Source organism: Porites lutea, chromosome 6, assembly GCF_958299795.1.
Source record: "Porites lutea chromosome 6, jaPorLute2.1, whole genome shotgun sequence".
Taxonomy (NCBI): Eukaryota; Metazoa; Cnidaria; class Anthozoa; order Scleractinia; family Poritidae; genus Porites; species Porites lutea.
In genome coordinates, this window is record NC_133206.1 from 12,643,816 (window position 1) to 12,660,005 (window position 16,190).

The 16,190-nt window shown below is 39.7% G+C and overlaps 1 protein-coding gene across 1 annotated transcript; it reads left to right on the top strand.

The window, feature by feature from the left end:
* Window positions 1-8,833: 8,833 nt before the first annotated feature.
* Window positions 8,834-11,264, top strand: LOC140941894 (ribitol 5-phosphate transferase FKRP-like). Its single transcript, XM_073390898.1, has 2 exons — window positions 8,834-9,196; window positions 10,828-11,264. The coding sequence occupies exons 1-2, from the start codon at window positions 8,834-8,836 to the stop codon at window positions 11,131-11,133; spliced, it is 669 nt and encodes a 222-aa protein (XP_073246999.1). The 3' UTR covers window positions 11,134-11,264.
* The last annotated feature ends 4,926 nt before the right edge of the window (window positions 11,265-16,190 follow it).

Here is a 16,190-nt window from a genome sequence, read left to right on the forward strand (position 1 = left end):
ACTGTTTTGACGTTATGCTAATGTTTCCAAAATAATGCGCACTATACATACCTCCATGACTAGTACATTTTAGTTTGAATTTATCACATCTTTTGAATGTAAAACATTGACAATACTCACACTGAAATGTACTAGTCATGGATATATGTATTGTCCGCATTAATTTGGAAAAATTTAGCATAACGTCAAAACAGTGAATGTCGTAACGCAGATTTTTGACTGGTTCGTAGGATAGGTTTCTCTTGAAATTTCAAGGTGTTGCAGTGAATCAGTCTTAATGAAAGTTACAGACATTTTTATATACATTATGAAGATTATGTGAAGAGATTTTAAAAAAATTCGTTCGAGTCGTTTTGGAGATATACAAGAAAGCGCTAAAAGTCCTAATTCTGAATGAAGTTACACTTATACAGGTGGTGAGAAAACGGGTTAGATTTCAAGATCGCATGAACGAAAGTATACCAAAATTTCCTAGCATCAAAATATGATATTAAGCATCATTCTTATGCTACTTAAGAATAATTTGAGTCATTTATAAAGTTTTCATCAAATAATCTATCACGGCTATTGAAAATTTAAGGTTTGAGATATATTTTCGTTTTAGTCGAATTCAAACATACAGAATTTTTTACTTCTTACGGAGATTGTTTGCTAAACACCAAACTTTAAGTTCCTAGTGTTGGATTTTCAGTAGCAGGTCTAGATCACACAAAATTCGGCTTTTATCAGTTTCAAAGTTTTTTGTTTATTGTTGTCATAGTAATATCGATTTTACTTAAAACTACATTTTCACAAATTTCAATCCATAGCCAGTTACTGGTAAAAATTTCATAGCGATCGGACAAGGAAAAAACCACTTTCAAGGCGATTGAAAAATATCGGTATTGCCTCTGAAAAACTGTATCGAAACACCTTAAAAGCGTCCTGTTACGAAAATTACCCATATAAAGGCACCATGAGGCACATTTGATCATGTCTGACAAAAAGACTGAAGGAAAAGCAGGTTCTTGACAATAAAACCCAAGGTAAATGTCAGTTGTCAGTTAATTTTTGACCATCTGTCACTTGTCAGTTAACCCGATCCAGACCTCTGTCCGTTTGAGCCAGGCTTCCGTTTCTTTTGCTGTCCTTCTGATATTTGATTTTTCTAAAGACCGTCCTGCCTTCTTTCAACAAGCGTTTCTTCTAAGATTCCTTTATTCACAGAGGTGGCTTGTTTTTTATCTTCTCTAAGTTATCGTTTTTGTATGATTACACACTGGAAACGCTCACTGAACTATCTAAACCATGCATACATGCTATGACCTGCTATGACGAGTGACGGTAAGTATAAACCTCACGTGTTTTTATTTTCTTTTTGCACAATTTTTTTAGTCATTCTTCGTATTAGTACAATCGCTAGAGACAAACGTTTTAAGGGGTGGTTTTCCTTGGAAAAGACAACGTAGTTATGATGTTTTGTTTCGCTCAAAATTCATGAGAAGCGGCTTCAATTTGCTTTTTCTCAACACAGCTCCCACATTTCTCAATTTTCTCCTATTACAACCCCTGTCCACACAACTTTGCAACAAATCGAAGTATAAACCCTTCATTTTTATGTCGATTTAATGGAATATAAGGGAACTATGCCCGGTGAATGCGCCTAAGCCCCAAGGAGCAGACGTGGACAATACCCAACGTGTAACGACCGAGGGATGTTTCCAATGCAAATACGCCACTAGTGTCTCAAATGGTTTGCTCTCTGCTTTAGAAGTCTGTTTGGTTATTTGGAGTTGCCCTAACCACTATTTATTTGATATTTATCTGTTCGGACGTCTTAGCGGAACTTTGGTTGTCACGGAAATGAAAGTCTCATTAGCGGCTTCAGTCTCGTCTCATCCGAAAGTATTAGTTACCCTTAGGGGTCCGGTTGAAAGTTTGAGCCTTGCTTTCATCATTACAAAATTATAGGGGACGTTTTGACTTTATAACGACATTTTTAGGAGACCTTTTATAACAATAATCGCAATATCTTGGTATTAAAATGTGAATAACACAACCTCCGAAAATCGTAGTTAAGCTATTACAAAAAAACTATTTACAACTCAGATTAAGTTATCACATAAAATTATCCTGGCTATATGCCCGGCAGTTAGAAAACTTTCTAGAATTTCAGCAAAATCCCTTTTCCTAATCATTTGAAAGTATATTCTATCTTCATTTAGATCGAATTTAGAATTACCAAGCGATCACGGGAAAACAAAACCGGCTTCGAAGCTGAACGGCTGTGTTTCGACACTGAGTAGCATCTCGTGACTCACGGTCAAGATTTCAGTCTATGAGCAAGCTCTCCATTTGGGGGATATTGTGAAAAGTTGACACGCGAGAGACACGCGAGAGGAGACGCGAAAGCGGGGGCGGGCGAGTTTCCTTTCTTTAGACTACGAGTAGTCCCCCATTTTTCCTCAGGGATAGTAGAGCGAGTGAAACGCGAGCGCGGGTGAAAATCACTGCCCCACGCGAGAACAGGCGACACGCCGCTGGAAGAGAGAAAAATGAGGGACTACCTTATTATAGGAAATTAACGCTTCATGAAATTAAGGTTTTGGAAATTAACGCGACTTTAATTAACGCGAATTTAATGGAAAACGACTTTCGAATAAAGAAAATTAACGCGAAAGAGGAGGTAGAATTTCTTAATAAAGGAAATTAACGCGATTAATTACGCGAAATCAAAGGAGAAGATATCGACACTCCACAAAATTAACGCGACTTAAACCAACGCGAATTTTAACGATTCGCGTTAATTTCATGGAGCGGTAATTTCCTATAATAAGGTAAAGACAAAGCCCAAGCTTTTGAACTTATGCGTTGCTCTCACAACGCAAAACTCTGATTGGCTCTTCCATAGAAATCTGTCAACATCTGTCAAAAACGCGCCAGCCGCTATCAACACTCGACATAATCACAATTTACAGAACAAATAACTAGAGCAGAACAAATAACAGCACAGAACAAATAACTAGAGTTGCTCTTGTAGAAGCAACTAAGAAGAAAGCCAACCCGGCAACTGATGAGGTTCGTGTGGAGAACCGAAACCATGGTCTTGCCTGATCACAAAGTGGGAATAACAGAACAGGCGCCAGGCTGTTAAGCTTATTCAAAAGTTTTCATCAAGGCTCCAGTCCAAACACTCACATTATCTCAAGAAAAACAAGCGGCAGTTAAAATTCAGTCAAAAATGACTGAGTCACATCGCAATCCTCTATAGTTGATGTAGGTTTAGTTTAAGCTGCAATCCATTCTTCGAGATTTGGATATCCCTATCTATCCGTCGCGCTAAAAACGCTAACGAGCTGGGCCCAGCGTGTCAAAACATTGCAGGAAACCGTCACATTCACGGCCAAAAAGAAAATCGCTTAAAATTATTCAGATCCAGGAGGCAATCGCTGGAGAAATGAAACAACCCAAAACCCTTACTTAGCCGCATTGAAGAGCTTTACTTTTGAAAAGAGATCAAAGAAAGTGCTGTTGCATCAGAGGGCAAATCATTCCGACCATAAACAATAACCGCAGAAAATTAATATGCGTGTCACGACCTTTCAGTATGAAATAAGCGGCAAAAATCACATTTGCTCAGTCAAAATGTTTTCCTCCAGGGCACCATCTACCCGTCAGAGAAAAAAAAAATCATTGGAACAAGCAACATTTTGGCATGAGTAAAAGTTGTGTGTTGCCTACACTATCAAGTTCTTCACGCGAATCACCTGAGAAAAATTAGTAACGGAGCTCTGGCGCGCGAAGCGCACCTGTGGAGCACCATGGGTAAGTAAATCTACCCGTCCCAGAAAATTAGGTAATCACTTGACAGTACACCGCCCACTCTTCAACCTCGTCCCCAGGGCTTTTTCCTCAAAAAATGGGTGCCCGCCCGTCCGTCCGCACCACTGGAAAACCAATGTTACGTTCAATCTCACGCTTTCTAGCTAGTCTGGGAGCACAGGAAGACTGATATTGCACACATATTGCACATCAATGTTGTGATCAATTGACAGCTGTCAGAACAGGGTATCCGCTGACCAGTATCACCTGACGGTGTCGCGGGCTCAGGTGTTGACCCATCGAGGTCGAGTATCTTTTTGAAGTTATCCGCTGACAAGTCACTAGTTTTCAAATGATCGTAGGCTCAAGTTTAATTTTTTTTAATTCATATGAAATATGTTGTGTTTTATATGTGCCGCACAATTAAAATTTTGATTTCAAACTGATTGACCTCAGGGAAGACATGCCAGTTGCTTTAGACTTTTCTCACCAAGGTCACGCGTTGGTCACGCCACGTCCAATTTTTATGCTCTGATTGGTCAAAATTTGACAGGTGGGTTCATGCGGAAAATTTATGCAGCATCTTGAAACTTGTTTACTCTGACAGCTGAGCTGACAGAGTTTTGTGTCAACTTGTGATGTTTTTAACTGTCTTTTTCCACTGAATGTACAAAATGAAATTCAGCTGCTATCAAGAGTCTTCTGTTATTCATTGATAGTTTGTTTAGTGGGTTTTTGGTTGAGAAATACGTCGCTTGTCAACGTCGGAAATCCGATTTCGGATGGCATCGTTTTCGTTTTTCACCTTCCTTGATGCGTAAGAGGGTTGAAAAGTCTGAAGCGATTCTGGCCTTATTTGATAGTTTTCAGTGCATCTCGAATGGTAAGCCTAAGTAATTATTGTATTTGATGTTTGTTTTTATAACTAATTTAATGGAGTCGAGCGTAGTTTATGGGGCTGTTTAGTTTATGCGCGTGTGTAAGATTTGAGACAATGATCTGACCGAGTATCAGGTTTGATTATAAGCTTATAGAACTTTAAAAAGCCTTTAGACATTTTCTCACCTCAAATAGAAAGAAAACGTTCCAAAGAATATTTAGTTATAATTCTGGTTGTAAAAGAAAGCTTTGAGCGATTTTCTTGCCTCGAGTACATCTTTGAAGAAGCAACTGGCACCGGGAAGCCGGCTTAAAACACAAACAAGGATCTTCAGAGACACTTTAATACTTGTCTTCGCGAATGAAAATTGTTGTCTCTGTATATGTTTCACCGAACTATTTTTCTTTTACTGATTGTTAGTAGTCTCTTTTGCAATTTTAATCGCTCTGCCGTTTGTTTTCAGTCGCTCATGAACATCGCTTGCAGGTATAGTCAAAATACCGCACGTATCAAACGCTTTTGAAGATTACACATCGTTATAGAGCCATTATGTTGAAGCGTATAACTCTATTAATCTTGATTTAAACAGTCGACTTTGGCGCTTGTCAAAAGTGAGAACCGGCTCGCCGTATAGGTGATTTTGGAAATTTTTTTAACGGTTTCGCGTGCTTCGATGGTCCAGAATATTGAATAAGTGCATTTGTATTGCAAAATTGTGAAATACTGCATTCTGTCCGAGGTCTGTTGACGACGGGAAAGCGCGCAGAAAAGACTAAACACGACTTCCGGTCCTCAATTTGCCGCTCTGCCATTGGCCAAGCCTTTAGTTTGATTTGTGCGCGCCGTCGTCAACTGACGATGCCGTTCTGTTACTAAATCAGCCTTTTCTCTCTTCCCCCGCGCGTCGCCTTTTCAAGCGTGGGGTGATTTTCACGCGCGCTCGCGTTTCGCTCGCTCTATTATCTCTAAGGAAAAATAGGAGACTACTCGTAGTCTACATTTCTTTGGCCCCTCGCGGCTTCGCCGCTCGCTCGCGCGTGATCGCGCGGCCGCTTCTCTCGCCCAAATGGGAGAGCTTACTCGCAGGCTAGTCTGAAAGAGGAGCTGGAAAGTTAAAAAGCCTGCTCTTCAGCTCCAGAATACATGCATACTAGCCTCGATTAGTTTCCCCAAAAAATCATAGAGAGAGTGCTTTGATTTTGAAACTTTATTTCGCAACCTCGAGCCGCCTTGAGCTAGACTCTAGACCGGGCTTGATAACCGGCTTGAGTGTACTGGTGGTGCTGCTGAATCTTGGAAAAGCGTTCCTCTAATTTTGCAAAATTTATGCGAATTCTCCTCAAAATATTCTATCATGGTTTAGAATTGGTAAGTGACGAGAAACAACAGATTTTCTTAACCAGAGGTTTGGTTTCACTGGGTTTTAAGTACATAGCCTATGTTGTGGTTGACTCACCGATCACGGGCACGGTTTCTCCTCTGTCTAAACAGCCTTGATAAAGACTTTCGCTCCGTTTCGTCGAATACCGTAAGCCTTCACGTATGTCTCTGAGAAACAAAGCTTCTGGAACCTCTCTTCCCACCAATTTTTATTATTAAACCAGACCGTTTATAACAATTTACTTGTTTTTACATATCTCAGGTAACTTCAGGTCGAGAACGGCTGAGCCGCTTTGAAGCGCCGCGAGTTTTCTACATTTGTGGTGGGGGTTGAGGGGGGGGGGGGGGGGGGGCGGTGGGGGCTGTAGAAAACGAAGACTCTGGTCACATCGAAGATCTTGCCGTTTCTTACACATCTCGGGTCAAGATAGCCATTTCTAGTTACAAGTGATTTTGGGTCTTGGGTCTTGGGTTTTAGGTCTTCGTTTTCTACCCACCTCAGAGACAAATATATGTCACGCACGTAGGCTAGGACGACTTCTACCTCCTGTTAAACTGCCATTTGTTCTATAATTATATTATTTTCTTTTAAACACCGGGTAGATTATGGTGTAGAGGAGAATGTTATTTTTGCCTCTTGTCCCACATTGAGAGCTTATGAAGCTGGTCTGTTTCACGCACATTGATTTCCTGTTGTATTTGTTTGTGACAGGATTTGATCTCTGATGCAGTATACCATTAAATCAAAATCAATAATAAATAACATCAATAATAGTCAATAAAAATCAATAGCAATTAATTGATTGATATTGAAAATCAATAAAAATCAAAACCGCAGTCTTGAGTGATTTTCGATTTTTATTGTTTTTCATTTTATTGAACCCTAGAATGTGCTTTCTTTTTTCTTTTTCTGGTGGTCTCGTCACACTCCTATAAACCCCGGGAAATAAATCCAAGAAAAGAACCGAGAATAAGACCAGGGATAAATACATAGAGTGGTTTTCGTTTGAGTGTCGTAAAACCAAAACCAAAGTAATTACTCTGGCCAATCACAAAGGACACAGACAATACATTGAACCAATCAAAACTCGAAGTAATTACATGTGGCTGACGCAAAGCGCGGGAAAATGCATGCGAGCGCGTCACAATTGGCTTTGGTTTTACTTCTGATTGGATGAAAAGGTGGCGCGAATCTTTTAAGCTAATCGCATCGTGTAGAAAGTGCAAAACCAATTACTTTTCGACACTCAAATGAAAACCGCTCTAAGAGTGGAAATCGAAATTACAGTAGTCCCAGCTGAAGTGTGATTTGTTTAAATTATTTTACAGACTGTTTTACTTCTCGGTTTACTGTCCTTACTTTGACCTCTTTTAAAGCGTTAAAAAAGCGTTACAGGCCGAAGACCGGTTCAAAAAGGAGGATTTGGTCCAAAATGGGTTTTTCCCTACCTAAAAATTGGCTTTGACGGCCGTTACCAATTTGTTTAAAATTCGCCATTTACCATATAAAATTGTCAGATTTACCAAATTCAGCATCAAGCAGGTTTGTAAACCGAAGAAAAAACCAACTCTCATGTTGACGTTAAAAAAGGTTGCAGTTTCTTCATTTTTTTTTTCGAAATGCCTGGATCAAAATTTTAAGAAGGTGGTTTTGACCGTAGACTGTCCGTGACCAGTGTGATAATCCAGATTCCACAGAGAAAAATTTTTCGAATTCCTGGCTCCACAAGCAAAAATTTTCCAGATTCCGGAATCCGAATTCCCTTACATGGGGCGATAATATCCGGAATGCAATCACTGAATCATAATGTGTTTAAGGTCTTTCGATACCTTTTTTCGGTTACCATACCGACATTTTTCAATCGCCTTAAAGGTGATTTTATCCTCGTCTGATCGCTATGAAATTTTGACCGCACTGCCGCGACATTGAATTGGCGTTTGTCAACTATAGTTTTAAGTAAGATCGACCACTATGGCAACAATAAACAAAAAATTTGAAAACGATGAGTTTTAAAGAACAAGTAAGGCATATATTTTACTGGCTCGGCGGTTCGGCTTGTCAGTCGAGGTTAGAGCCTTACTGAACGAGACCATTAAATGTTTTGTGGCTCTGGCAGCACGGTGTCACTTCAGTCGGGATTGGCGAACGGATGGGCCACAATTATGGCGTTTTCAATACCACTTAAAATAATTGTTCTAAAAAGGACTCCTATGTTACCTTGTACTCTAGAGTTTAGCCTATATATGTTTTTTAAAATCCTGTCTCCGTCTTTCAGGTCAGGTTAAAGGACATAATTTTACCTTCAAGATTTGATATCCCAGGTGGCGGGAATTTGACAAGACCGGGAAACACAGCATCAACAACAAACGTATCATTGGTTTCAGGGCGAGGCAAAAAAGCATTTGAACATCAACGAACGTTAATTATATGGTTTTAGTTATCTTGACCTTAGTTCGCGTAAAATGTGCCTTAGAGTTTCGCCGGGGTCATTTAAATACTTTCTTTTTTCATCAGTCATTTTAACTGCACTACTGATATATATTTTTTGTGATAAGCTGGTATTATACACGGCTGACTCTACATTGACCAAAGACTCGAATACGTCTGATAGCGCGAGCAGTTGGAATAGTTGGCAAAACGACCGTTTAGGAGAAAGCATTAAAAATCAAAACACTACGGTAGGGAGCATGAAAAAGACCTTGAAACTCCAGGGGACTATAACAAATTCATCTTCGTCGTCTAAGCGTCCGGGAACTTACACGCACGTTGCGATGGATTCAGCAAATGGCAAACTAGACCCATCCGTATATGGTGAATTAGGCTGCCCTAAAAACCCTAACAGGAAGGATTTTTATGAGATATTACGACACTGGATTCAAATTTCTAAACAAAACAATATAGAGTATGTCTTGGCGTGTGGTAGTCTCCTAGGAGCGATGCGAGATGGTGATGTCATTCCCTACGATTCAGACGTCGATGTTCTCGTCGAACACGGTTATTTTTCGATCCTTGAAAGGCTGTCAGTAAAGAGAGATTTTAATCCTTCAGATGGAAAAATCCGGCTGGTAGTGCAGCCAGAATTTGTCTTAAATATATCGATGGATGACAGGAGGCGGTTTAACTGCGAGGGAAAGGTTGGTATATCTCTTATAGCGTCTAATACTCTTATCCGTATCGTATCTTCCATACTAGAGTTTTAATCAGATTAATTTTAATATGGCGTGGGATTCCCATACAATTTTGCACGATAAGTGTGACATGAAACAAAGGCGATAGAGCGGTGACTTTGAAAAAAGGAGTCATACCGTATAAATGATCTAATAAACGCCCGGGGCGTTTATTTATCAATTATTGAATGAGGCTGAGTAGGATATGAAGAATTAAGTAGATGGAGGAGTCTGGGTCCTGGGAACGAGGTTGGGTGTTATCCACCTCTGCCGTCGGCCTCGGTGGATAATACTCTCCGAGATCTGCATAATTCTTCATATCATACGAAAGCCAAATTCAATAATTGCTTTATTATTTATTCAAAATGATTCCTAGTTTAACAGCAAGCTAAAACATGCTTACCAGCGCCTATGTTTAGAAGATAGAGGGCTGCTCGGGTCTGAAAATATACTCGTACTCGAGTTGTTTTCTTGCTATTTTTGCTATGTTTTTAGACAATAGTTCGCCGTGAAGCGAGTAAAATGTTTAGCCGATTGTTCCGCCATTTTGTTCTCACCCACAAAACAACTCAACCTCGTCTGCAGGTTTTCTCGGTTAATGATTCATTAACCTCTCATCTTTGCTGCACTTTTGACGTCATCGGTTCATTGTGGCATACATGATTCTTCCAAATTTGGCAAATTTGGTCAACAGTAGCTGGTTATGATGAGTTATGCGTGTGATTTTAGCCAATCAGAAACGGAGAAATAAATTGAATGAATAATAATTAAGTTTAGGGGTTCAATATTGGACGTTTAATCAATGGGAGGCGTAATATGTGTTTATTCTCATAACTGTAACAAGCTCAACAGAACTAATATGCTTTCGGCGAAAATATGGAAAGTCTAGCCCGTATAGAGGTAAATCTCCTAGAAGTAACATTTTCTGTCAGTAGCCTCTAGTCACATCGAACATATATGATGATATGCTGAAACCCTTGTTAATAAAGCAAGCAACTGAACAACTTAAATGATTTTTATCCTTTTTGCTATTTCCTAGTATTTTGGAGCAATTGTCATGGGAGGCGCCTATAAGACAGGGGGCGTCTATTAGAGAGGGGAAAAAAGCGAAAAATGCTTTAACCGAGAATCGAACTCGGATCACCTTTTAGAAAATTAACTGTGCGTGTGACTTGCTCCAAGAGAGAATAGCTCATTCTCTCTTGCTTGCTCCCAACCTTCTCGCGAATCCACCGCCAACTGACTACTACAGCACTCGCCCGCTAATCCCGCCAGCTACGCAACCAGGCTGTAATCCATGGTTGGTTAGCATGACATCTCGTATACTCTGTATGTTGTTAATCCAGGTAACTAACCGAACTTCAACAAACTCGGCCCAGCACATTTTCTACCCTGAAACATCGAATAAGCCGTTATTTAGTATGGCCATTGGAGTAGGGGGCCAACTTTTTAATGGTAAAGGATGGTGATTCTAGACCTATTTACAAGCATTGCCCTTTGACCTATGATACTACCAATTGTATTGATTGACTGATTAATAAATTTAAAAAGTGAATTTTAATTCGGACTGAAACTGCACTTGCCCTTCTTTTCTTCAGGAAACCATTGAAATGGAGGACAAATGTTCTTTTCAAGAACCCATGGCGAGACTAATTAAAGGCAACCTTTTTCTTGACGTTTTTGCTTTTTACAACAGAGTTGACGTAGTTGAAGATCCTTCCGAGAATAAGCTTAAAAAGTACCATAAGAATGATTTCTATCCATTTCGACCGTGTAGCTTTATGGGATTGCAGGCATCGTGTCCAAATAATTCTTGGGAAGTACTACGACTATATTTTGGCAGTGACAACTTGGAACCTATCCACAAGTGTAAGAACGGTTCTTGGGATGATACAAAAAAATGAGACAACAGAATGATAACGATTATCATCATAATTATTATAGGAGCTCTTGGGCTGCTGATTTTTATTATTATTTTTATTATTAGTAACATTTTTAAAAAAAATCACTACTGAATGAAACTAGACAAAATCTGAAAAGAGTCTGAAAAGAAAATAGACTACTGAACGCCGAGAATAGCCGGTAATTAGAACTGGACCACGGATGATTCAGGAAGCACGTAATTAACCAGGAAAATTCAGGTCCGGTCTCAAACTACTGAAATTTCTAAGTAGAAGACAGCGACTAGAATTCCTACATATTTCACTTGAAAAAGGAAAAATATTGCTTATTTGCGGCAAGTGACGACAAGCAGCCGCGGGAACTTTTTATTTTTTACCTCTTTTAGCCGATTTGTTACTGAACCCTTCACGCCTGCTACTAAACCTATGGATATTTTCATTAAAGAATTTTCACCTGGTACAATTTTTACCAGGTGAAACCCCATCACTCTACTCGAGGCAGCGAAAGCGAAGTGGCCGGCAAGACCCACCCTCCCATCCCACCCATCGTGTTTGATCTCTCTGTCTTTTTGTTTTCGCTTCGCCTGGTCTTGGGCTAGCTTGTCCCAGTCCACAGCAAATCCTCATACCTTATTACCATGTCAGGATTAACAATTTCAGTTCCGGGTAGTATATTACACTATAAGTGCTCAAGCTGAAGAAATAGACGCGGGTACAAGAAAAAATGCAGTGGAAGAACAAACCTGCAGTTGACTCCCGATAACTCGAACCTTCAAGGGAAATCGAAAAAAGGTTCTAGTTATCGGGAGTTCGAAGAAAATAGCCTAGAGTGAGGTAAAAAACAGTTTTCACTGCATAGTGAACATTTTATTCACATTTAATTGTAGAAATGTCACGAGAAAATTAAAAGACACTTCTATATTATATATAAGAACGTATCGTAACAAAACATAGCCTAGATAGAGCATGCGTTTTACTGGTTTGAGAAGAAAAGCTGCTTCAGGTTAGCCTGTGACAATCAACATCAGCCTCCACTAGTAAACTATACTCCTACAACACGTCAATAGGAAATCCAAAATTCAATGTTTCGGACGCCTGGTTCGAGTTATCGAGGGTAAAATTATATAGAAAATGACCTGAGAGGAAAAGAAAATTGGTTCGAGTTAGCGCGAGTTCGAGTTATCCAGGGTTCGAGTTACCGAGGGTAAAATTACAGTGAATGTATGACGGAAATCCAGGGGAAATCGATTTTAGTTCGAGTTAGCGAGTACAAATACTTTTATCGCAGAACCCCGCAAAGTTCCGAGGAGGGTGTCCAGTAAAACGTTAAGGATGGGCTATAGATGGGGAGAAAAACGCTCATTTTCGCATCCTCATTTTCTCCTAAAGTCATTTTGCTTGAGAAGTAATATCAAGCATTTGACACAGTGTTTCAAAGCGGACGACGTGAGGTGATCTCGGCCAAATGAGCGTCCAGATAAGAAAGAATAACAAGCCGTTGGCACTAAAAAGAAAAAGGAAAAAACCAAAACAAAGGAAAGCAAAGAAAGACGACCCAATGCTAATGACCCAAGAGACAACGAAAATTCTATGTCAGAAAAAGTACAGACTATCCTATTGATTGGTGACTCTATGATAAAAAATATTCAAGGTTCGTAGCTAGCGAAAGCTGTTGGCCATCGGGTAGTGGTAAAGTCGTTCTCTGGTGCCACGTCATTTTGCACGTCAGCGCTAACGACCTCAAGCAGAAAGAGTTAAGGGTTACTGCCGGCAGAATTGATGGGAACTTATTCAACATCGAAATATCTCTGAGAAGGGATTAAATCAAGGAGGACTGCATTTTAATGTCAAAGTTAATTAACAATTTTTTAAGAAACTTCGTGTTCGCGCGCGTAGTTCACCTTGGATTACGTCTGAGCTAAAGAAACGAATGTATGATCGAGAAATTCTTAAAATTAAAGCATGTAAATCTAATGATCCCAATGATTGGACGTAATTTAAAATACTACGCAATATTGTAAATTCAGAAATTAGCTTAGCCAAGCAAACCTATTATCAAAACAGCTTTAACCAATATACAGGCGATTCAAGGAAGACCTGGCAGACTATCAATGAACTTACTTCACGTAAATCTGGGAAAACAGCGATAACATCTCTGAAAGTAAATGGAGTAACAATAACCAATCCAACTGAGCTTTCGAACGAATTTAATAATCATTTTGCTACTATCGGTCCAAGACTTAGCCGTAATATTGATTCTCCAGACTGTAATGTTTATCAGATGTACGTCACCAGTACAGACCAATGTTTTCAGCTCCGTCCGACCGCTGTTAACAAAGTTTTTTCACTTTTGAATAAACTAAACAAGTCACGGGCAACTGGTCTTGATAAGATATCTGCTAGGCTCATCCGGAAATGTGCAGATCTCATTTGCATCCCTATTTGTGATATTTTTAACCAATCAATTAGTCTAGGTATATTTCCCGATGATTGGAAATGTGCACGAGTTACCCTTCTTTTCAAACAGGGGGACAGAGAAGACCTTAACAAACTATCGCCCAGTTTCTGTGATCTCAGTTGAGACCAAGGTGTTTGAAACGATTGTCTATGATCAATTATGCCTACTTAGAAGAACACGACATCGTCCGTAAATATCAATCGAGCGTTGGTGCTATTCATTCAACTGTGACGGCTCTTCTTGAGGCCACGGATACTTGGGCATATAATATTGACCGTGGCAAAATCAATGCTGTCGTATTCCCAGGTTTAAAAAAGGCTTTCGACACTGTGGACCATGAGATCCTTTAATGAAAACTAAGCCTCTACGGTATTAATAGTATTGCGCATCAATGGTTTCAGTCATATTTATAGGTCCACACACAAATGTGTTCCATCAATGGTCTCCTCTCTAGCAGTTGCTCTTTGAGTTGTGGTGTTCCTCAGGGTACTATTTTAGGTCCATTATTGTTTCTATTATATATTAACGACCTTCCCAGCTGCCTGTAAAATTGCGAGCCTCGGGTGTGCGCTGATGATACCCATCTTACATACGGGAGCAACAATATTCACAATATTTAGACGTGTTTAAACGAAGACTTAGAAAATGTTCACAATTGGCTAAGAGCAAACAGACTCACTCTTAAGAGTGGTTGTCAGAGAAAACCGGGCAAAATCTTAAAAATGTCAACGGAAGGGGGTCAACAGAATAAGTTCATACTAACATCATAGATAGGTTAGGTGCAGTAATGGACAAATATAATAAACATAGGTTCTTCACTGCTCTTGTATTAGAGATACGAGCATCACTTTATTCGACCCCCTCGGACGCCATTTTTACAAGCAAATTTTCACCATTTTCTGAAACTCACAGAACCCTCAAAATTTAACGAGCGAAGTTTATTTTCTGCATGCGATACAATACATCACAGAACTACTTTCTGAAACCATAAGAATTGTTAAGCAGCCACGGACAAGACTAAAATTTTCTTATTTTATCTGACCTAAATTCAGTGTCTGCAAACGAGCAAAAAATCGGGCATTTTTGAATTGATCTACAGCGCACAACTAAAACGACAGAACAACTCTGACAGCCAAATTGCAGTCTACTATCATCCATGTAACCAAAACACTAATAATCATTTTGGGCCATTGAAACAGAAAGAAATTAGAAAACTCACATTTGTTATAGTTTCCAAGCTTTTTCTTGCAAACAGGCCGATCCCTTCGTGTTTGTTTTAAGTCCTCTTCGTGAATTTTCTTTCATATTTCGCTGTAAAGTATGTTCAGCAGCTGGAGGAAATATCAAAAAGCTCGAAATACTGCTTAGGTTACATTTTGAAAGGGTAAAAAGTGATGAACGATAGGATGAAACTAGAAAATAACAAAGCGACGCCATCTTGAAAATTCAGCACTCAGGAGGGACTGGCACTAGTAGCTGCGGTGAACAGGTGACCAATTGCCATTACTTTATTCAGTCTTCATTTACTCTTCATTCACTTCATTTTGAGTTATCCCGTATAAGGCTTTCTTTGGAATCTTTTTTTTCCCACAGCTTTATTGGGTACTCCTGTAATATACAATATAAATTTATAATACAACACACACAAAAAAAAGAAAAGAAAAGGAATTTAGAAGCAAAAACTCAAAAGGGGGTAGGTGCAACGGGACTAACGTCCCATGCGAGGCACCGCCTTTATTGTATCATCTATTTTTGCGTGAGTCTTCAATCACCGTCCATGTCCGAAGGTCCACTCATCTCCTGTTCTCGATTTCATGATGCACTTTTCATAGTCCGGAAGGCTTCGCCCGAAGGGTACCTCTTTCAAGCATCAGGTGTAACAAAGGGTACGAAAATCACACGTTGAAGTATGTGAAAGGAGAGGAACATCTTTCATTAAGTATTTTAAAGGACCTATTATTAAAATGCTTCGAAGAAACACGCCTTATGGCAATATCATTTACATGTTAATTCAGTTAAAGGTTACACGAAAATGGCCCGAAGACCTCCTTTCTTACCGATTTATTCTTACGAAGGGTACAACTTTTCAATGGTAGATACACGAAAGGGGTACCTTTTGTCAAAAATAGTATATATAAGGGTAAGGGACTGGACCTTGGGGCGGACTCTCTCCGAGCCAAGCATCAGTGAGTAGCCTCCCACCCCCCCCTCCCCCTCCCCCTTCTCCCTAGGGCTTTCCACAAGTTGCTCGGCAACTTTTTTGCAACTTCTAGTATTTCGAGCGACTTTTTTCGTTTCAAGCAACTTTTTGTATAATTTGAGCAATTTCTCTCACTAGTTTTTTTCCAATTCTGAGATATCTGAGCAGCTCTTAGTGCTTAAATTGGCCTTGCTTCCATATTGCACAGTGTTTTAGGAGACAATTTATGAATTTCCTATGAAAAAGGAGCCAGATCCTCACCCCTTGGGGGCGGGTGATGAGCGCAAGATGCAGCCGGGCTGCTAGGTCAAAGGTTTTTTTGAACAAAAAGGCAAAATGGGGGACTTCGATTCACACTTGACTGACACGAGTGTCTGAGGTGAAGAATGTCATTGAACAGTT